Source organism: Prenolepis imparis, unplaced genomic scaffold (assembly GCF_030444845.1).
Source record: "Prenolepis imparis isolate NDT839.2.m4 unplaced genomic scaffold, iyPreImpa1.0 SCAF_12, whole genome shotgun sequence".
Classification (NCBI taxonomy): Eukaryota; Metazoa; Arthropoda; class Insecta; order Hymenoptera; family Formicidae; genus Prenolepis; species Prenolepis imparis.
In genome coordinates, this window is record NW_028141170.1 from 1640405 (window position 1) to 1663668 (window position 23264).

At 34.6% G+C, this 23264-nt stretch overlaps 1 protein-coding gene across 21 annotated transcripts in view; it reads left to right on the top strand.

The window, feature by feature from the left end:
- Cac (calcium voltage-gated channel subunit cacophony) overlaps positions 1-22916 on the top strand; it is a 157436-nt gene extending 134520 nt beyond the window's left edge. For 13 of the 21 annotated variants that reach the window (XM_083051956.1, XM_083051952.1, XM_083051953.1 and 10 more), the window contains 12 exons: positions 636-727; positions 2338-2822; positions 3072-3176; positions 3265-3356; positions 4543-4599; positions 8691-8902; positions 9248-9602; positions 11710-11843; positions 12039-12217; positions 12888-12920; positions 14406-14940; positions 15144-22916. In XM_083051956.1, coding sequence (XP_082908082.1) covers positions 636-727; positions 2338-2822; positions 3072-3176; positions 3265-3356; positions 4543-4599; positions 8691-8902; positions 9248-9602; positions 11710-11843; positions 12039-12217; positions 12888-12920; positions 14406-14940; positions 15144-15183 — 2319 coding nt within the window. In that variant the 3' untranslated portion in view covers positions 15184-22916. Of the gene's footprint in view, positions 1-635; positions 728-2337; positions 2823-3071; positions 3177-3264; positions 3357-4542; positions 4600-8690; positions 8903-9247; positions 9603-11709; positions 11844-12038; positions 12263-12887; positions 12921-14405; positions 14941-15143 lie in introns of those variants that run through there. The other 8 variants (XM_083051958.1, XM_083051972.1, XM_083051973.1 and 5 more) reach the window with 6 other exon arrangements.
- The last annotated feature ends 348 nt before the right edge of the window (positions 22917-23264 follow it).

A 23264-nucleotide genomic window follows, 5' to 3' on the forward strand; every position in this document is an offset into this window, starting at 1 on the left:
TTGTGTGACTCACCCCCAGTTAGTTACAATCCTATAGAGAAGTTTCCATATAGTGGTGCCTGCGTTAGAGTCTTGAAGTTATGATTAAGACGGTGCTTGAGAGAATACAAGTCTCTCGTTAAAAAAATAATTAGTTAATCTTAATCACATTGTAAATTTCTCTAATATTTATCATAAACTAATTGAATGTTTCACTCTCAAATCGTCAATGAAAAATTGATTATTGAGTTACTGAATCGTCAAAATTCAAAAGATTTTGACAAATTAAACTTTTTTGCCAGTTGCTTTAAGAGAACGTCAATAATTGAATCATTTATTATAAGACGGGACATAAATGATTTATATCTCAATTCTCCCGAGCACACCGTTTTCTTGTTGAAAGAAAATGTAAGAGGTTGTAGTTAGAAAGTACAATATTGAATTATTATATATAATACTCATTACATACACAAAACCGTGATCGAAGCGACACAAAAAATCGAAATAGTGGTCATCCAGCGAGAAGGAAAGCAGAGAACATTTCTCAGTTATCTTTAATCGATTTTTTATTAACTTAAAAGAAGCACATTTGGTGACGCAAATTTATAATGCCACTCGCGCCTTTTTGGCTGCCCTATTTTTTCTGTGGGTCTCAGGTATTCGGTAACATCGCGCTGGATGCTGATACTTCTATTACCAAGCACAACAATTTCCAAAGCTTCATACAAGGTCTGATGCTGCTTTTTCGGTAAGTAACACCACACCAGAAGCATCTAGCTAACTGTTTAACCATTCAACTTGGCCACGCGATTATGCGCGCGATTTGCGAAACTGATCGAGCGAGCTTTCACGCTCACCTTTCACCTGCGGCAAGCTATTTATCACGACTTTTTGTTACGATTTGCGAAAGTATGAATAAGCAGAAAACGATCTAAGTTTTCTTTCGGACAACGATGGAAAAATAGACTCATCTTTGAAGACGTTCACGTGACGAGGATCTAATATTAATTGAGTCGTTTGTCAAAAAAAGTAGCCTTTAGTCATGATAAATTTTGTTGCATTAATTGTTTTTATCTCAATTAAACGAAAAAAAGTTTTAAAGATTAATTTTTCGAATATATTTTTAATGTATAATGTCTATATAAAAAATAATTTAGTTACATCGTAATTTGATTCAGAGAGGAAAAGAGAAAGAAATCGATATTAGCATTATATATGTATATCTAAGACTCGATCTATAAAATATATAAATAATTTGCAATAAATATTAAATGCAGTTTTCGGAAAATGATGCCATTGTCACGCTGAACGTCAACAATTACTGCGACGTGAAATCTTCCAATTGCTTAATTCGTATTATTTCCGGATGTATGTTCACAGCAGGCCTTTTCGCTTCGATCCAACCACGTATTATTATTACAAAGTTTTTAGCACACTAAATTGAGCACAAAAGCAGAATCAGGCTAAACGACACAGTATATTCAGAGCAAACAAAATAATACACAGCAGCCTCGTGTAGAATTGAGTTCGCCATCTTAAGTTCGCAGTTTATAGATCATCTTTGATGTTGCACAAAGTGCCAGATCTCGTGCATGCCGCGCTTACGAGAGAGATGGGGGCTCAATTACTTGTTCCCCTCAGACGTAAAATAAAATACGAAAATATGGTTCATTAAAACAACACGAATTTTAAAGCAAGTTTAACACGGGAAAATAATTAAAATTCTTATTTTTATCTTATATGTAGATACATCTCTACATTTAGTCTATGTTTGTGTGTACTTAAAGACTGAGGAGATTATAGCAATTGCGCATTCAACGTACGCTGCAAAAGATGCAATGTTGTAATTTGCCAGAGTATTGCATGCATTCTCGCAAGCTAAATTTTTTCTGCCATTGCAAAAAGACGCTGCATTAAAAATATAAATGTAGGGTTGTGGTACTTGAGAATAAATCTCCGAGACAAATCCATTCGCCATTAAAAATTTATTTTCTAACAAAAGTGAGACGCAATAAGTATTGTGCCCCAGATTGAAATCTTGTAACTTTCCCAAAATGCGATTTTTTATGTTCTAAAAAATTAGCATCGAGCTTTTTGCGATCGAAAAATTAACAGAATTATAAAATTCAAATCAAAAAAATGGATTTGCACTCGCAATTAATTGCATCTTAGGTAACAATAAATCACCATAATATTTCGCAATAATCTCATGTTAAACACTCATATCGTTGAGCGTTTAACCTTATTCAGTTTAGAGTTGTGAAAGGTTTGCATGCGATATAATAAGCGCGGCTTTGACTCGCAAGCGATGCACTAGGTCGCTGAAGCGCCAGTGTGCTCAAGAAGCGATCTTCTCAGGTGTGCTACGGGCGAGGCTTGGCCGAACATCATGCTGTCCTGCATAAAAGGCCGCCCTTGCGACCCGAAGGCCGACAAGAACGAGCCGGGCGGTTGCGGCTCCAACATCGCCTACGCTTACTTCGTGTCGTTCATCTTCTTCTGCTCGTTTCTCATGCTCAATCTCTTCGTCGCCGTCATCATGGACAACTTCGATTATCTCACGCGAGACTCGTCGATCCTGGGCGCCCATCATCTCGACGAATTCGTGCGGATCTGGGCCGAGTACGATCCGAACGCCACCGGCAAGATCCATTATACGGAAATGTACGACATGCTGAAGAACATGGACCCGCCGTTGGGGTTTGGCAACAAATGCCCGAATCGCCTCGCGTACAAGAAACTCATCAGGATGAATATGCCGGTGGACGGTGACGGCAAAGTCAACTTCACCTCTACGCTGTTCGCTCTGATACGCGAAAATCTTAGCATAAAGATGCGATCCCGTGAGTATGAATGCAACAAAATCATTATAAAGCTCCAAAAATGACCAAAGATTTTTAAAAAAAATTAATCCTAAAGAAAAAGTTTATTATTTTCTTATAGAAATCTCAGTATAAAATATATTGATGTTGATTTCAGAAATAATAATTTTTATTAAATATCTATCTTATCAAGATTTTAATGCTATTTCTCGACAATTAATTATGCGTTGAATGAATAATTTCGACTTTGCTCTTTGCGTCATTCTCTAGCCGACGAAATGAATCGAGCTAATGAAGAACTGCGGGTCACGATCAGAAGTATCTGGCCTCTGCAAGCGAAAAAAATGTTGGACCTTTTGATACCTAGGAACGACGGTAAGATTCGCTCTTCTCCTCAAAGAGTCATTGCATTTTGCAACACATTATTATTGATGATGATCGCATAATGATTTTCTCTTTTCAGAATTGGGCAGAGACAAGCTCACCGTGGGTAAGATATACGTCTGTCTTCTGATATTCGAAAGTTGGAGGTCGAAGTCAAAGCCTGCCGAACAGGTGAGTCGAACAAAATCTCAATATTTTTCATACGAATAATTGCAGATTTTAAAGATACCTTCTTAAGTTTCGTTGAAATCCTTCAATTACGATTCTCTTGTTTGAATTTCTCACTTGGCTTAAACAAATTAATTGAGAGAGAGTAAATTCAATATAAAAATTGGTATATTAATAATAAATATTTGTTAGAAGATCCTTTCTCTTTTGTATTTATTTTTTAAAAACTTTTGCTACGGAAGAAACAAATTAGAAAATCGGAATTGAAGAATTTTGAAAGAATGGAATTTGAATGAATGTGTTTGTCGTTGATTTCTTCGCGATAGGACATCATACGCGCGAAATCGAATAGAGAATTTTCCGAAATTTCATATAATTTCTATAACTCGGAGGAGTTTAAACATCACGAAACTCTTTCTCGATTGTAGATAAAGATATTTCTGATAGATAGACATTCCAGTTCATTTACAGATTTGTCAAATCACATATATAAATTATAGCTTCGATGTCTAACGAAAAAAATAAAAAGTTGATTACAAATTCATTAAGGGATAAATTTAAATCTATAAAATAATAAATATATCTTTTTCACTTGTATTTTTATTTGATTTAACGGGACAGTAAGACAAACTGTTTAATTGATGACATAAAAGAGATGCAGTCTGTTTATTTAAATTAAATATGTCAATGTATGTAGAAATAGTTGGATGTAATTTGATTCGAACTATATAATTTGAAATTTGTGCAAGTAATTAATATTATAGATATCATCCATGTCTATTAATTGCCGTTAATTTATAAATAATGTGCTAATATAAATTATACTTTTTTTTAAATTACACACATTGATGTGTTAGATTAAAAGTATTCATCTCTCAAAAAAATGTCACTTTTTAACGGCAATTGATTGGACTGATTGGATAGCAACATTTGTCTATCATAGATAGCTCTGAGACTTTTGAATAGATTTCAATTTAGACTATTAGATGACAAGACACGATCTTATTACTTTTTTTTTTTTATTAAAGATTAGAAAGAAAAAATAATCATGATTTTTTAAAGAAAACTTGAGTATAATTACTGATACTTCATTTACTGATTAAATTACTTTAACTCAAAAGTATTCGATCCGAAGGACTTTCACGTAACTTTCAATCATCTTCTTGTATTTTTTCTCTTTATTTTCCAGAATGATAACGATCTTATCGATAACGATAATGCTGGGCAAAGTCCTGCAGCCCAGGCGGTAGTACTTACTTTTTCTCTTACTTATTATCTTCTCTTAACATACACTGTTTCTTTTTTTTTGGGGCTATATGTTTATGTTTGAATTCTAATCACACTATCCGTTTTGTGTTAAATGCGTACTGCAAAAGTATCTTACTCTTTTTATCAAGTTCTTTTATCAATTCTAACATTTTCAGAAGTAAATAAATAAATAATATTGCATAAAAGAGAGAGAAAAAGAGAGTGAATCTTTTGCAGTAGACGCTTTATTTTCTTTTGTAAAATAACACTTTTTAAAATCAAAATTTTTCTACTTTATTCTTCATATATATTATCCAGAGGCACACTATGCATGCAAAAAAGATGCATTGTATATAAGGTATCCTACGTAATTACATCGCGGTTTACGTCTCAAAAATATACTAGATGCAGAGAAAATATTATAATATAAAAGAGTAATTTAATTTCTCTCGACAACGTGTATTATGAACAAAACTTCATAAAAAAATAAAAAAATATAAACTTAAAAAAATATATATTTTTTACAATATAATATTACTTTCTGTCCTTCATATGTTTTAAACATATTAGAGACAGAAATCTTTATGCACATACACACAAAACATCTTATATAATTCAATCTGTAAATTAAATCTTTTTATTTGTTATTGTATACGGCAAGACCCTCGTTGTGCCTCTGGTATATTTTTTTCTATAATTAACATTCGACACACAATCTTTCTTCTCACTCGTCACACGTGTACGATTACTTTTAATCTATTTTTCGTTTGTGTAAAGTAGCCTTTTATTTGTCACTAAAATGATCACTCCATACATACACACACACACACATGAACGTAGTGGAACAATCATTATTATAAACATAGTAATATCATCTAACATAAAAATAAATTTAATGAATAATGCACATGTAAATGTAAAATTGTAAATTTTATTCTTCAGTGTCAAGTTTGACGTGAACATCAATTTTGTAGAATCTAAAGTTATATATAATTGAGACTAAATATTTAAAATTAATGAAGAAAGACCTAGCGTCAAACAGATTTTGAAATTAGAGAAAACATATCTTCGTACATTTTGAAGCATAATCTCGCAAAATTTAATCTCTTTCTTTAAAAAAATCCAAAGTATTCTAAGTGAAGACAAAATGTACTTAAAAATGTACTTAAAAAAATGATGATCGTTCCGCATACGATGAAATAACATGGCAATCATTTTATCTTATTTAGGCACTTATATTAGAAGCGTAATATAATATTTAATAGATCTCTAATCAGACTTATATACGAATTAGTGTCTAGATTTAGCCGCCTTTCTGCGGAGAGGAATTTCCTTTTTCTCTAATCGCACGTTTCCTCTTATCAAGCTAGTTTAGGATAACGTCGAAGAATAGCTCTCACTTGTGATCTATATATCACAAAGGGAAGACAAATCGATCTCTTCTCTGTCTGATTTTCGGCGTGGTCCCCCATGCGAGATCCCCCCTTCCCCACCCCGGTGTGATATATACGATTGTAATACATTGTCAGAGTTGTTTTAGTCGTCGTGTTGTTGCCGACACGTGAGTAACACTTACGCACGTGTACACACGTGTAGATATATTCGGCTCTTTGTCCTACCGGCAATATGATATAGCTGTGTGTAAGTAAATCACCTCATAGAGCTCAGTTTCTCGCGCCTACTTAGAGTAAAAAGTAGTAAAAAGAAAATGAGCCGATTAATCCTCGAGCGTATATAATATAGTTCGCCTTTTGCCTCAATCTCTACGACAATCGCCTCTCTTTCTCTTTTAAATATATACACTCCTTTCTTGCCAAGCAAGCCTTTTCTCAATTAATTGAACATAATATAGCAGCCTATTTTAGATCGTGACGTAGAAAGTTCCTTTTCATTCCGCCGAACTGTCATTTTGCTCGCGAGCGTTTGATAAACTTTCTTCTTCTTTATATTTAGTTTAATGCGAATCTTTCAAAGTAGTAAAAGTTGGAGTTACATTGCTCCAAGCGATTTAACTTCGCGCTCATTGTAAGCTCAAGTGGTTTAAATCCTCAGATAAATATATAGAGGATGATGCAACATTATTTTCTAATAATAAAAATTATCAGAAGTATTACGAAAAATTATTAAAGAAATAAAATGAATATTTTGTTATTTAAAAATTATTATTAATCTTTTTGTTATTAGAAAATCATTGCATTGAATCATTTATATGGGGATATATCGATCGCTTCGCTTGATTCTTAATAAAAAAATAGATTTGAGAATCATCTAATATCTAAGCAAGTAATGATAATCTCAGACTTAAAATTGTGATTGATTACTTTCTTGGAAAGATATTAGATAATGTTGAGAAATCTTTTTCTTTTATCCGATGCAAAGTCAATGCAGCGAAATTGATGATGACAATCCTGCTAGCTAATGCTGATCCTTTTTCTCTAGTTTCTTACGAGTTTTATATTCGCAATAGAGTAGAGAAGATTATAGGCACTTTTTAACCAGCAGATTAGTAGACTCGTAGTCTTGCCCAATTTATCCGATCGCTTTTCTACTAGAAAACAATTTTCCGCTTTTTTATTAGAACAATTCTCTGTTCTTTCTCAATTACATGTCACATTGTTTGACACTCTCTATAACGTGTACATGCACGCTTTAACTTATTAACACATTTTGATATATACAAGATAAATTTGTCTCGACAATTAATAACATAATAAACTAGATATCTTTTTTTATGGTGTGATAATTTTTTTAATTCAATAAATAAGCTATCTCGAATCAATCTCTAAGTAAATTGCGTTTTCAAGATGTTTGCGAAGAAGATAAAAAGTAACGATATTGATAATCACACTTTCTCCCGTGGCAAGCAATTTATATCTCGATAGCTGAAAAAAAATTTATTCACATTTGTTGCATTTTAAGTGTCCATCGATATAGATGCAGCTCCCGTTTTACAGATTTAGTAAGCACTTAATAATTCACCGGCGTATAAAGGATGTCCCAAAAATGATAGTTTTTTTTAATAATGATATTTTTTGTCGATTTTTTAAATTTTTATAAAATATCTGGAGAGCTATATGAAAAAAGACATAAATTTAATATTTTAGAATATTATATATTAGTAATTTTGGGATATCTCACAGAACGGCATGTTCCAGATTCCTTAACCCTGGAATATACCTTTTACTCAAGCCCATTTCTTGCATACCAAGCAGCAGAATTTCGATTTTGCCCACGATTATTTGGCATATTTGTATGGTCTTTGTGGAGTGAACTGTTCGTGTTCTACCTTGCATATATAAATTGTTTGCGATAGTTTACGGGACCGATGATACATACGAAAATTGTTATATCTCTAATTATTTCTAATTAACAGAGAGAAAAATAATTCACAGCTCTGGTAGAACATCGAGACTTCACCCGTTTTGCATGCTTAATGATAATTGCATTTTTGCAGTACTGTTACAATTTCTCAAACGATTAATCGCGTCTACTTACTTAACGCATTTGTGTTCACTTGTAACATTTTCGTACTTGAGGGGAATAACATTTTCTTTTTTTTTTTTGTATATAATAATATGTAATTTCGATCAACATATACAGGCTTTGTGATGCAATACCGTTTTAACGCTACTATTTTTGCCATTTTTTATATCACACATACGTTCTCTCGAGCGTCAACTCGATATAATCTGAGATGAAAAAAAAAAGTCCGCCGTAAAACCGACACAAGTAAACGCACCATCACGACATGCCTTTTTTCTAGCATGGCCTCTTTATTCTAAAAATTCTTTCTCACCGTTTTTTACACTATTAATTCTCGACTTTGAATGCATTCGATCTTTATAAGCGTTTCGCATTCTACCACAATTTTTCGAGAGACCATCAACGAGAGGTAACACTAAAGAAAAAGCCTGTATGTGCCTGTACATATATATATTTTACTTATATGCGGAGGATACAAAAAAATGAGAGGATAAAAGCGCAAAAAAAAAAAAAAAAAAAAAAAAGAAATTGTCGATGATCGAAAAATCGAGCTCCCTATCGATCAGCTCTGATAGCTGGTGTGCTTTCGCACGTTTCGCAATTTAGCAATCGGCCTTCTTCAACTGCCTGCTGGGCATTTCGGCGGCAAATCACATCGGAAATAATCACGGAGCCGGAAGTAGGGCGAACAGCCTCGAACCGGTGGTGCGACCGGCCACGGATGTGAAGCACGACCGACACAAAGATCACAGAGACGAGGAGGAAGGGGGTCTTGGCGTCCTCGCAGCCGCCGTGCACAGACGTCAGCGTAGCATCAGGTATTTAAATTTTTTATTTACTAAAAATTACTTCTCACAAAAAAAGATAAAGACTCTTAATATTTTATATATTTAAAATAATTATTTTTACATAACCGTAGAGAGAAGAAATAATTTAGATATCTCTAGGCTTTCATATATCTTTCTAAGATCTAGGCAGAATTATTGAAGGAGCGATTTATTATATCCAATTTAGATATATTATTGTATTTGCAAATTTGATCAATAGACGTAAATCTGATTTTATATATTGCACATAATATAATACATATGTGACTATTATGTATGTATATGTGCTCGATATATGTTTAATTGTTAGGATAATGGCGGTTGTTCTGATTTCAGAAATAAAAAGGTGAACTGGAAGATGTCTCGCCAATACGATATACTAGGCAGCAGCGGAGAGAGTAGCCAGGGAGGGGGTGGGTCTGGGGTTGTACTCGTAGTTAATGGCGAGGATCGCGCCCCCGAGCTAGAGCCATTGCTGGCCGAGGGGTCCTCCCAGCGGGATGATCAAAACAACTACTACCATCACCATCACGACCAATACTACTACGATACCGACAATGATCAATACTATGACCACCACCAATACTACCACCACCACCATCACCATCATGATCATCACGACCACCGACCACCCTCGTACTACCAACACCAGAACACCTACGTACCTCGTTCCTCGATCCGTTACCACAAGGTGTCGGCTCGATCTAAACTCAAAAAAAGAAAAACTTGATTTCCCTCGATTTTTTTAAAGTGTCCTTTCCACCCTTTGACCCCACCGGAAATAGATCGCGATAGAGAGCCGGAAAAAAAAAATCCGAATCGCGATCTAATTGATAATCGTTAATCGTGTCTAAGATAATTGTTTAAGCTGTGTTTCGTAGCAATTGCAAGATGTTTCTGAATTTAAAAAGTTATTTTATTACTCTTCTCGTGTAAAGTCTTGAAACATTTATTTCAAGACTTTACATGTAATCTTACTTTTTAATTAGGAAATTGGTAAATGTAATAATGCCGGGTTTTATTCAATTAAAAAATTTAAAATTACCTGTACTTGATAAAAAAACTATAAGTTTATATAACATAATTATAAATACATTTTTATTCTTAAAAATTTTTTAAATATTTTTGTCGATGCATTCATTGTTAATAAAAACCAATATAAAAGGAGAGTTTTAATTTTTTTAATATTGCAAAGAAATTTCAAAAAAATTATCGATAAAAATTTATCGAAATTTATAGAAACATCCTGCAAATAGATTACATAGATCGTTCTATCCTAAAGACAATTCTAGATTAGGATATTATTCTCTTATCGCGAATTTATTCTATTAGATTGATCCAAATTAGGATTCTATTAGTATTAATTGTGTTACCTAAAGTATTTTTTAGAGGATGTGACTTCCTCCCAGAACAAATTCTTAATAAGGCCTAGATGAGTGAAGCTTTTAGATAAAATTATATTAGAACAAAATTAGATTTCAGAGAAATTTTTTAATTTCCGCTAGATAAACTGCAAAATATTTATATTCAAATTAGATTAGAATGAATCGTCTTAGATGAGTCGATCGACGTTCTCCACTGACCCAATTTGTAATTTTTCCGATCCTAAAAGAAAAAATAATTATTTGAAAGATAATCGCGGAATATCGAAAAGTATTGCGCGTGATGTCGTGATCCTTGGCATTCAAGATCGATTCGCAGTGAAATAAGACCGTCAACGTCAGCTCGATCGCGTACTCTTATTGTGTGCTAATTGTCTTAAGAGCTTTTCTATGCTTTTTCAGCCGAGAAAAAAAATGGTCGAATCAATCTTGATCCCGTTGAGTGTGTTAGTGTAAATTCCTGTAAATATATATAAGACGACACCTAGAAACCCACACTCTATAGCGCAAACGTCACATAGAAGAATAGTCACGTGCCATCCGAACGCTCTTTTTTAGTGACTTCTCGTGTCGATGCATAGAACAGTTTCCACCCCCTTGTCCCTTGCTGCTTTCGGCATTAGGATTATCGTTGGAGCAACGAAGCAGTCGATATAAAAAAAATCTCGCATGACTGTCTCGTTCTCCGTCTGTCATGTGTCGTTTATCTCTTGATTCTTTGTATTCACGTCCCGGTAAGTAAGACACAACCCGTGAGGCAAGTCTCTCCTGTCTCGAAGGTAGTGGATATCTTCCTCTCTTCAATCGAGCAATCGGAATTTTTTATCACGACAAGCATGTGCATGAACAAAACTTTTCTAACTGCATGCCGTTTAACACACACGTATACTTGTATATGTATCTGTGTGTGTAAACTCTTTCTTCCGCCTTATCAATTTCTCCTATTTTCTGCAAAGCTAAGTCTATCTTTGTTAGTGACTAAAACGTACGCTGAAAACTGAAGCAGATCGCACGTCAAATCAAGACTGTTTTTTCTTCTCACTCATTCTTCTCATATAAAATTAATCGATGTAATTACGATAGAGCAAGATATTTTGCGCGAATAAAATTAATAGCTAGCATAAAATTAACTGTTACTCTGATCAAACTCAATTGTTCATATATTATGATTATGATTCTGAAATTAACAATAAGTCTGAAAGAGAGAGCTGGATTCGAACGTGCATCTGTTTTCAAATTCCGGAGACGAAAGGCGTCTCGAGTTACGATAGCTTCTTGTTCGGAGCGCGCGCGAATCGACAGCGATATTGCTAATAAAGACAAAGAACCGGCAACACCCCGACTACCCCTTCGATTCCCGATCCGGCTCTGAACTGTACGAGCAGCCTACTAAGTCGCAAGTCTGTTCTCGTTTAGGAGCTGCAGGACGTCGTACCGTCCGACTCACGTGCCGGTAGCCTCGAGAGTCTCACGCATCCTGGCGACAGAATTCTTCGCCCGCATCATCCCTCAGCGCCTCCCCCTAGACGTTCGCGATCGCCAAGTATAAGGTATTGGATCTACGTAGGATATAAGCACAAAAGTCTCGAAAAATTACGTTGCGGCTGCAAAAGATTAATATTTGACTGTAGCATGTTTGATCAATAATAATTTCTAATTTTCGACAAGAACGAGAAGATCCGAAAATCTATTGCGCTTCAAATCTCCTCAAGATCTCATGACTCATTCAATGTTACCATTTGCAGAAGACACTCGCCAATAATGCCTAGATCGCCATCGCCAAGGCGACACAGCCGATACGACCATGATGGTCATTACCACGAAGGACCAGGGTTTAGCGACACCGTTAGCAACGTCGTCGAGATACAAAGGCACACTCATCATCCCCACTCGTCACAATATAATCATCGGCATAGGATACGAGGTACGACGTACCGGCGATAATTCCGACCAGCGAAAGACCACGACGGTGCAACGATAAGTCTTTTTCACGGAACCAGGACCGCGAACTCTGTTTCGTGTCGATCATCTCCAACCGGTTTCTCTCTATTTTTCTCTCTCTCTCTCTCTCTATCTATCTATCTCTCTCTCTATCTCTCTCTATTTCTCTCTATCTATCTATCTCTCTCTCTCTCTCTCTCTATCGTTGTCTTTTATCAGCCTGGAATTTTCTTCTACAAACACAGCATCTTTATACCTCTATTCTATCACCATATACCACCGATATACCTTCATTCTTGGTGTTTTAATTCTCCATTATTAATTATTATTAATTATATAATTATCTCCAACCGGCTTGGTGATATTTAGCCTTTCGTTTCAGAATTTACTATGAAAACGCAGTATATATATACAAAATATTTTACTGCTTTACTGTGAAAATTGTATATATATATATATTACATAAATTGTAAATTTTGTAAACTATAAAATTGCTGGCGATCAATGAAAGCAACGAAAGAGAGTTCGTGGTCACGGTTTATAAGAACATGAATGTTGCTATAAGTGGTTTTTACTCGTAAGAGGCAGGAAAGCTCTGTGTGATACTCGATGTAATACTTTTCTTCATTTTGTTCTGTTATGCGCCTACACAGACTATTACGACCACTGCGAATATTACGACGATGGTAATTTCTTTCGCAACTCTCCTCTTCTTCATTCCCATGCCCACGGTGCAGTTATAATGTTACTACATATATATAATATCAATATACGATCGTTTGGCTTTTACCGTTTCTTCGTTCCTGTTTGCGATGATACACACAAATACACACATTCACATTCACATACACATACATACACATATACACACGCGTGCAAAACATCACCAAAAACACAAATCAACACAGTAGACGTTTTCAGACAACCGATGTGTACAACATTAATAGCACCATTAATATTTTACATATTTACGTCGAAAGTGTTTCTCTTCTTGTTTGCCATTCGATGCTTCTTATAATAGAAATGTTGTCAAGATTATCAATTAGCTTCTCATTTGTCAAAAAAAATTAACGATTGTAACAGATTATATTAAATATATAGTTATTGTTATTTTGTTAATATTTTAAAGATTTTTTTTAGAGTTTAGTTTTCAAGTATAATCTTCGATACAATTCTTGTTTTAATAGACGATTGACGTTATGCAATAATAGTTCGAAGGATGCAACATGCACATGTGCAACTTAGTTTTGATTGTACATTTTTTACTTTATTTAGCACGGTCAATTAATTCAACATCTTGTTTTTCAAACAATTGTACCACGTAGAATGCAATTTTTGAGCATAGTTTAATTTGTGTTTAGAAAAGAATCATAGAAAGTGTTAGAGAGTTTTTCGAATGATAATTATTGAGATTATTGCGACACACTCTATTGATGCACTCGTAGCGATTTAGTATCATAGAATACGCATGTTACTACGTTAGATGCATTTTCTGAAATTTGAACACATCAATTATTAGAGCACCGACATGACTATAGTATGCACTATTGATTCGAGTTGTCTCACAAACACGAAACACTACTACAAGCATGTTCCGTTAATCCTCTCTTTCTCTCTTTTTCTCTTACGGATTTTGTAATTCGAAAATAATTAACTCACATCTCTATTCGAAGTATTTTTTAAAATTAAATTATAAAAAGATTAAATTACGAGTTGCAATAATTACTTTTTCAAAATAAAAATCGGGAAAATTACATGAGTCATTAAATTCAGTTTTCGTCATCACACGATTTCATATACATATAGATCATTCTTTAAAAAAAAAATAATTGACAATTTAATATAAAACAATTCTAAAATTAATATCAATAGAATCATTATTACATATACTATCATGAGTCTGCCAGTCCTGAATCCTTTCCGATGATCAAACTTTTATCGTACTGAGATCGAATCTGTTATAATTTTATTAATCAAATAATGAATCAAATAAGCAACCAGTAGCACTGAAAGCTGTTCACGAACCCTAACGGCCCTGTTGGCCTTTTGTCACACGCTTTTGATTTTACTCGTCGAGCAATCATCACCGAATAAAAATCCCTCCGCAATAATCGTGCCCCCGTGTACGCGTAAAGCATAGACCGGAAGTCTTTAACGGACGTGTTCATCAGGTCCGTGGAGCGCCTCGACGAGCCCGGCAAGATCGCCGAGCCCGGTTCACCGGATCGAGCGAGGCGGTCATTACGGCACGACCAGCCTGGAGCAGCGTTCGAGAAGCCCGAGCCCGATCGGGGGTCGTTCGCATCACCATCATCATCGCCATCATCCGCATCAACACAGCTACCCGGTGCTGGTCGCGAGAAGAGGCCAGGGTCGCCGGCTGCCGCCGACGCCGAACAAGCCGTCGACCCTGCAGCTGAAGCCGGCCAACATCAACTTCCCCAAGCTGAACGCCTCGCCGACCCACACCCTGCACGGCCCGGTGGCGCCGGGTGGACCTGCCCACGTAACGGTGGCCTCCGTACCAGGTCACGTGCTGCAGCATCCGCATCCGCCGTCGCACATGCCGCCCGCCAGCATTCAGCCGAGTCAGCACCCGTTGAGCTTCGAGCAGGCTGTCGCCATGGGCCGAGGTGGTCGTCTACTGCCCAGCCCGGTGCCCAATGGCTACAAGCCGCAACCACAATCCAAACAAAGAACGCCTAGGTAAGTAGCTTTCATATCGCCTTTATTCTAAATTTATTTTCTGTTTTATTAAAATTGGTCGATTAAATATAATTCTAGCCATTATTTATATTTCTTTTGAAGCTCTCCATGTGCTTAATAACTTGTCCCAGTCTGCTTGTCTTCATATTGCTACGAAAATTGTAATAACGAATCCTAAACTGATGACATATTGCTTTGAGCAGATCGAGGCACTCGGACAGTGACGAGGACGATTGGTGCTAGCCAAAGTGGGACCCTGGACGGTGGTCCGGTGACGTGGACGCCCCCAGGCGTCTTAGGGTTTGCGCATGATAGTCGTCCACGTGGGACGCGTTGAATTTCAGTGTGAAGAGCAGCAGTCAAGGAAGAAGAACCGCGATCGACGAGCCCGAGACCACATCCTGTAAGCCTTGACCGGCCGAAGACGAAGGAGATTTTCCGGTTCGCAGCATCGCGGCGTATTGGCGACCGAAAGGGGTCTAGAGATGAATTGAACGGAGAAAAGACGATTCGTGGCGCGGACCGATATTCGGACCGATTCCGAAGGCGACCGAACAGGGTCAGCAAACACACAAGGAATAATAATAATCGATTTTTCTCGCAAAATGTAAGAGAGAAATCGAAATCAGCGAAATCTCACGCCGCACGAGTCCGCGGACGGGGAGGAGTGCGATGCGTGCGATTCCCACGAACAATCGAAATCAAATCTCAGGCTGAGCCTCGACATCAAGGACGCTCCTATACATTGGTGCGAACGACGATCGGCAAAGCTAAGATCGATCTCTCGAGCGACGATAGCTACGTCGAGAGGCAGACAGACGGTGGTGGGTTGCAGTGAAAAACTCGTCGTGCGCGACAGTGATAGCAAAAATTGAGCGGACGTTCCGAGAGTTATCGAACCCTCCGATTACTACGCGAGTTAATATTTCAATCTTCCCTCGTCTCGATCGAGCGAAGATCGTCCGGGGAAGACTCACTTTTTATACGATTTTCCGAAGGAGGGACTCATCGAACGCCCGGATGCGCTGTGATCACCACGTGAAACGTTCTCTTATATGAGTGTGTATGTTTACGTATGTATGTGTACGCGTATGATTTCGTGCGTGTGTGTCTGTATGTATATGTGTGTGCGTATGAAACCTCCTTCCCCTACAACACGACGTTGAAAATCGCGACTGATGTATCAAGTCGTTCTATTTCCGTGAGAACACGGAGATAATAGCGACGTTAATTTTTCAACGACGACGTTAATTATTAAAGTGACACCGATCGAGAGAGATGATTTGGAAGCGAATAAATGGAACGACGATGCAGGCCAGATAGGGTCTTGCATTAGAATCGTCACTTTCAGTTTTACATAAATTCGAGGCTGATTAGATAGACGGTTTAAATCTAATTAAAACAATCCCGGCGAAATTTGAGAATCTGTCTTGTACTTTCGCTGTGAAAAAAAAATATCGTCGAAGCGGGTATGTTTCTAGACGAATCGAGTGAAAAGAGAAATTAGAGGATTAGAAATTAGATCGAAGATCGCAGTTGAGAGAATTTCAAATTATTCCATTCGTACATACTCACATTGGCTCTATTTCTGCCATTAGCAAAATCGCGTGAGCGATGTTCTAATAAAAATCAGACATCGGTTCGCCGAGAGACATAGCAAGAACCGCAGCTACGAGATGTCGAGCACGATACGATGATATTTCGCAGTCGCGGTTCTTGTCAAATCGCGAGACGATCGTGAGAAAAGAGCGAAAAAAAAGGCCAATGCGAACGTCGTTGTTGATTCGTGCGGATGTTACCTCGCGATTCGTGCCAATCAAGAGAGATTAGGGAAAAATTCGACCACGATCGAGAACGTACTCGGAAATACAGGAAGCTAAAAAGAAAAATAAACGATTGTCGCGAAATGTCAACGGTGGGGAGGAGTGGAAGATGCGTGTAAGAGATGAAGAGAGAAAGAGAATAAATCATCGAAGAGAGAGAGAAACCAGTTCTTACCACATGGTTTTCAAAAGCACTTGTAAATTACTGCATATATAAATTGAAATTACAATACTTATTACTATCACTGCTAATACCGTTACTAAGCTAACACCTACAGAGAGAAAGGGAAGGGAAAAAAAAAAGAAACAGCTCCACTCCACTATTACTATTACTACTAACTACTAACTCTACTGCTATTACCATTACTACTGTATTACCATTTACTACCGCTCTCTACTACCACTACTACTACTGTCTTACTACTACTATTGCTGCTGCTACTATCATTACTAACTATATTATTAACTATTACTACTTACCATAACTAAACTATTCTACTACCGTCGCTAAATAAACGCTGTTTACTATCATTACTGTAATACTAAGTGTGCTAATTAACGAAGCGCGCGCGACTCGTAAGTAAAAGGACGAAGAAACATCAGTTTACGTAATTAATTTATTCTCAAACTCGAAAAAGAGAGAGAGAGAGAACTTCGTCGATTTAAATGCGCAATTTAAACGACGGATGACAGAACAAAGAAACAAAAAAAAATAGAGAGAAATCGAGAGAATTTAACGAAAGTTTGTTAAAACGAGCGCACGTATCCGAACCGAGATTACATAATAAAGAGAAGAAAAAAAACCACTATACATTATACATATATATATATATATATATATATATATATATATATATATAAAAAGACACGTTTAACATACTGCCAATCGTACGGGGTGTTTTAAGCGGAGAAACACATACGAGAGAATACATAGGTGTACATAAACGTACGTTCTTTTTTTCCTGCGACACATATAAATATATATTATGATATATCTGTACGGTAGATAAGTGTACATACCCGTTGAACAAAAGAGAGAGAGAGAGAGAGAGAGAGAGAAAGCGAGAGAACGAAGAAATGAATGAATGAGAGAACGAACGAATAAATGAATGGATACAAGTAATTGAATCGATAAATGTGAGAAGCGAAACAACTCGGTCGATGCGATAATTAAATCATCATCGAACAACGATTTATTTCGCGAGATATATTTTATTCTTATCAATATCTACATTTATGTCTGTCTATTTATTTATTTTCGTTTAAATGTTAATGTTGTGTGATGATATTTTAGAAAAAAAAAAAAAATGTGAGCCGATTTACTTCGTTTCTCAAATCAACGATTCGATTGATTTCCAAACGCTGTTCTGTGCTTGTTTGCGTAATTATCGTGTATTGATTAAGTCAAAATAAACGAGAATATTGCCATTACGTAACGACATTAATTAATGTAAGTAGCCAATTCGAAAGAATGTGTGCGTGCGACGGGGAAACCGCAGAAAAAAAAAGCGGAATGAAAAAAAAAGAAAGAAAGAGTGATCGATTTTCCAGCGTAATATCGGCATACAAAGATCCTTGGTGAATGGACGGGCGTTTAATCATCGAACTTGTTTGTATATCATCCAACGATTAAGAATTCTACAAAATATATAATAAGATCAATTTTTCCAAAGAGAAGACTACAGACTTACCCAATCGCTTTAATATTATCTAATAGTAATGTAAAATAATAAAAATTAATAATAAAAAGATCATTCAAAAGAAGTTGGGATAATTAGTAATTGATATCTTCAATGACATAATTATATTTACAGGTCCAAGAGAAAATTAAATTTAAATCAGAATCAGAATGCTGAAATTATATGAAAAATTTTATTTTTTGAAAGGACAGGAGAAAGAGAGAGGATCACCGAGGATCTCGTGAACGCATCTCTATAGAAATTCATATAATCAGAGTCGCATGATTTCTTCCTTTTAAATGCTTTGAAAATTTAATTGCGTATATGTGTGAAAAAAATTGCAATATACACGAAATTTATACAATCATAATTAGTAAGAATGAGTGCGATATACGGGAAAAAGAAACATTATCAATCGATTCGCTAATATTGGTCCACAGGATTGTCTTCATTAAAAAAAATTCTTTTCACATTTCTTTTTTACACAAATAAAGTAATTATGAAACGTAACTAGATTTTTTTATATGTCTGAAAAAGTTGTAATAGCCAAGCTTAAAAAAAAATACAATCTGTTTAAAGAAAGCAAATATTTCTAACCGGTATTGGCGAATGTCTCAAAATAAACAGAAATTAATAATGATTCATTCATTGCGATTCATAAAATCGTGGAAGATTAAACGATTACGATGCGCGCGCGTGTGTGTGCGTGTGTACGCGGGAATAAGATTAAATATTCATAAAAAATGTTTTTCTGTGATAAATCCGAGAAATTTTAGCCGGTCCGACGATATAGTCGCGTCGATAGGCGATTTTTAAAATATACGTTTATACAATTGGACTGGAGAAAGAGAAAGAGTCGCATTTACAATCTTATTCAGTGCTATACTTATTATATAACGCGCAAAATGTTGTCCATTTTTTTTGTAAATTACGAGTGTTTTCTTATATTGTTAGTATAAAATTAAATAATCAAATTTAATGATCTGATTCCAATTTATTTTTAAATAAACACGGAATTGCACATAAAAAATGGGTTAATATAAATAAGTAAACTAAATATTAAATTAAATTGTATAAGGTGTAAATGCGACTTATAAAGAAAATACATGAGAAAATCAATATAAATATGTGGTATATAAAAAAAAGAAAGAGAGCGCAGTAAAGCAGATAGACGAAAAAAAGATACACATGCCATTTAATGTACACGTTGATAGAGTGTCATACATGCGTGAAAAGATAATCGAGAAACTTTCAACCTTGCAAACTTTCTAATATCGCGAAGGAACAAGCAGATGACCAAGCTCGCAAGCGATGAAATAACGCAAACGTAATTCGAAACAAATATTAATTACATAATTACAGTTTAAATGAGCTAATTTAAAGATAAACGTGAGAACGTTAACGAAATCGTTGTTAAATTATGATTAAATAACAATAATACTGTTAATACATTTAATTAACGATTATATCCATAAAACTAACTATTAATAATAATGATAATGATAGTAATAATATATTGCGATAACAATAAGTATAACAATAATGACTGTTGCGATTCGTCTGACGGTACCTAAAATATAATGGCTGATAACGAAAGATTCTTCTTAAAAACGTGACAAGATATATATTTAATTGTCGTCTGTTATGAGAGAAAAAGTGTTAGGCAGGAACTATAAAAAATACTAACAATAAGATTAGTGTTATTAATACAATGTCCAAATTCATCTCGACGCGACTCAGCAATCTTCGAAGGTATCGCGATATCACTTTAATGATATAATTATATCGACGAAGCAAAGATTTATTTCCATTATTTAATTATAAAGAACAAATATTTATTTATAGAGCATTCACGTTTATATATATAAATAATGAAATGATTAATATGTGTATGATGACACATACACACACACACTCTAAATAATTTTTGTTTAATATTAACTTTTGTCTATTTTTACAAATTGTAACTTAAAAGATTTAATTATTTTTATATAAAAAATTAAAACTCTCTCTCTGGCTTAATTAATAAAATAAGCATTAATACAGTGATTAATTTAACTACAGTGAATAATTAATTTAACTTCAAAGCAAGAATCATAAATAATTAATTTAAACGTAAGAAATGCAGGATGAATAAATTAATCAAAAACCTAATTGGTAGCATTAAAAATAATTAAGAAGGTAAACATATATAGAATGTCAAACAAATCACATCTTTCAAATATTTTTTTCAAATTAATGAGAATTAAAATAAATAAGAATTAAAATAATGATTGTTAATATTAATAATAATTTTAATAATAAAATATTTTCTATTATCTGTTTTTAATTCTAAGTCACAATTTTTTAGGATCATCACATATGTCCTATAAAATTAGATTATTGCGCTCGAATGCGACTTTGCGATACGTCATTATTCAGTAGTCAAATCACGATCAAGCGAGCCTTCGACGCATCGTCGGACTTTCAGTGATATTAAAACGAACTAACGCTAACGAAAATAGATAGATACGCATTGTAACATCGCGATAAGTTTTACGAAATTCCTCAAATTCGAGCAGATTCTACAGGAAAATCGATGATGAAAAGAGATATATATGCGAACGAAAGTTGAACGCGAATATTTTCCGAATATTCTGTTGTTTGTCATCGACACGTGAACTCTATTAATACATATACTTAAATTAGAAATATATACCAATCACACACACAAACACAGATACACATACACACAGATAATAAGGGAACCTCATCGCGAAAATAAATAAACATTTGCGAACATCCGAAATCTGCCTCTATCCAGACAGTGCATCTATCCGGTGCATCCATGCGATACGAAAAAAATACAGAGAAACAAAAGATTTCTCTCAACTTACGTGAGAAACGAAACGAAATGAAACGAAACACAACACTCTCGTTAGATAGTAAGAGAGATTTATGGAATCGTTGCTCGTTATATAGTATATTATAAAAAAAGAAATATACATAAAAATGAACTTTTTTGTCCCATGTATATATAACTTCACTTGTATCTATTTATAAGATAATTGCAAAAGAATAATAAAACGCGCTGTTTCGTAGGCGAGCAATGGCTAAAATTACGTAAAAAAAAAAAGAAGAGAAAAGGAGAAATTATACCGTTAAGTTTTTCTACTTATCTATACATATATAAATATGACATATAATAGGAGAAATATATACATACAACGTATACATACGTATAATATACATATATAAATATGTACACGTAAAAGAGACAAAACACACATGCATACACGTTATACATATAAATATACATATATACATAATATAAATATAAACGAAACTCATTGAAAGCGTATACTGTGAGACACTGAACGCTCTGTGGATAATAAATAATCGTAATAGCGAAAGAAAGAAAAATGGAAGGAGGGAAAAGAGAAAAGAGCGCGTATAAAAGAGAGAAATTTCGTCATATACTAGATCTCTCGGTGTGTCGGTGTCGAGATTCCGTAAAGTTTCATACTTTTGCAAGTAATCGAATTATTTTCGTCGATACAAACTATATATATAATACCGATCTCTCTATACATATATATATATATATATACTTAAAAAAACACATTATAAATATATCCGAAAAATTTAAACCCATTAATTCGAGTCTGAGTCTAATTAAGTTATGCAGCCGCGGTACGAACGAGATTAGGAGATTACAAAAGATGGAATCGTTACAGAACGTCAATTTCTTCAAGTCGAAATTCTTCCGCATATCGTTTCCAATGCACGCATGCACGCGTGCCGTATAATATTTTTCGCGAATTGAAAAAAGAAAAAGTTGGAATGAGATGAATTTTGCTTTATCACCTGATTAGCGAAATCAAGCTGTACGTGCAATCGTATGAATAATGCAGATACTAAAAATTAATTTCTCTTCATTTATTTTCATTTTAATTCAGAAGTAAAAGTCGTCAGTTAGTTTATAAAGTTAGTTCTTTAATTTAGTTATTTTGTATTGACGAGACCGATAACATGTGACAAATGGCTAAAATTTGTAAATTTTAATAATCTGCTTTAAAATTAAATCAGAATAAATATAATAATTATTATCACTGTATATCACTGTAATATAATTGTTCGCGATTTTGTGACTTATTGATAAGGTAGAATTGTTACAAATTTAAGCTTTAATTTAAATAGTTTTGTAATAGTCTGAAATTTCTAACTAAATAATAATCAGCTGTAATTTTGACATATTGTCGACACATGTGTTTACATACACGCGTCGTCGTCCGGATATGGAAGAATTATTCTCAAAAAAATCGAAGAATTTGCAAGTCTGAAAGTCTGAAGCTGACACTTTTCTGTCGCGGAAAATCCCGGGGAAATGCAAAGAAAAAGTAGGAGAAAAAGTCGTAACACAGTGAATCATTAATTAGTGTAACAAGAGTTGCCTTAATATTACACGTTCACAAAACTAGGATACGCGAAACGCGCGAAGAAAATAGGAAAAATATTAGAACAATCAAGGCTGAAAGAATATGAAGCTGTTCTAGTTACTAATTCAAAATATAAATCATTATAATTCGATAAAAAAAATATGAAAAGATCGCTGATATAACAAATTTAATTTAATTAATTAATAAATTCCTAAATTCTCTCAAATTAATATCTAATCGATAATGTCATACTTTTTTGCTATGTAAATTATATTTCAATCTTTTCTTTCTCCCTCTAAAATTGTTACAAAAGAATTTTATACATATATGTATATGCCATTCAAATTTTTATTTTTAAACGTAGAAATGTCTGTGTTTTACATGTTTAAGTTAAGTTACAATTC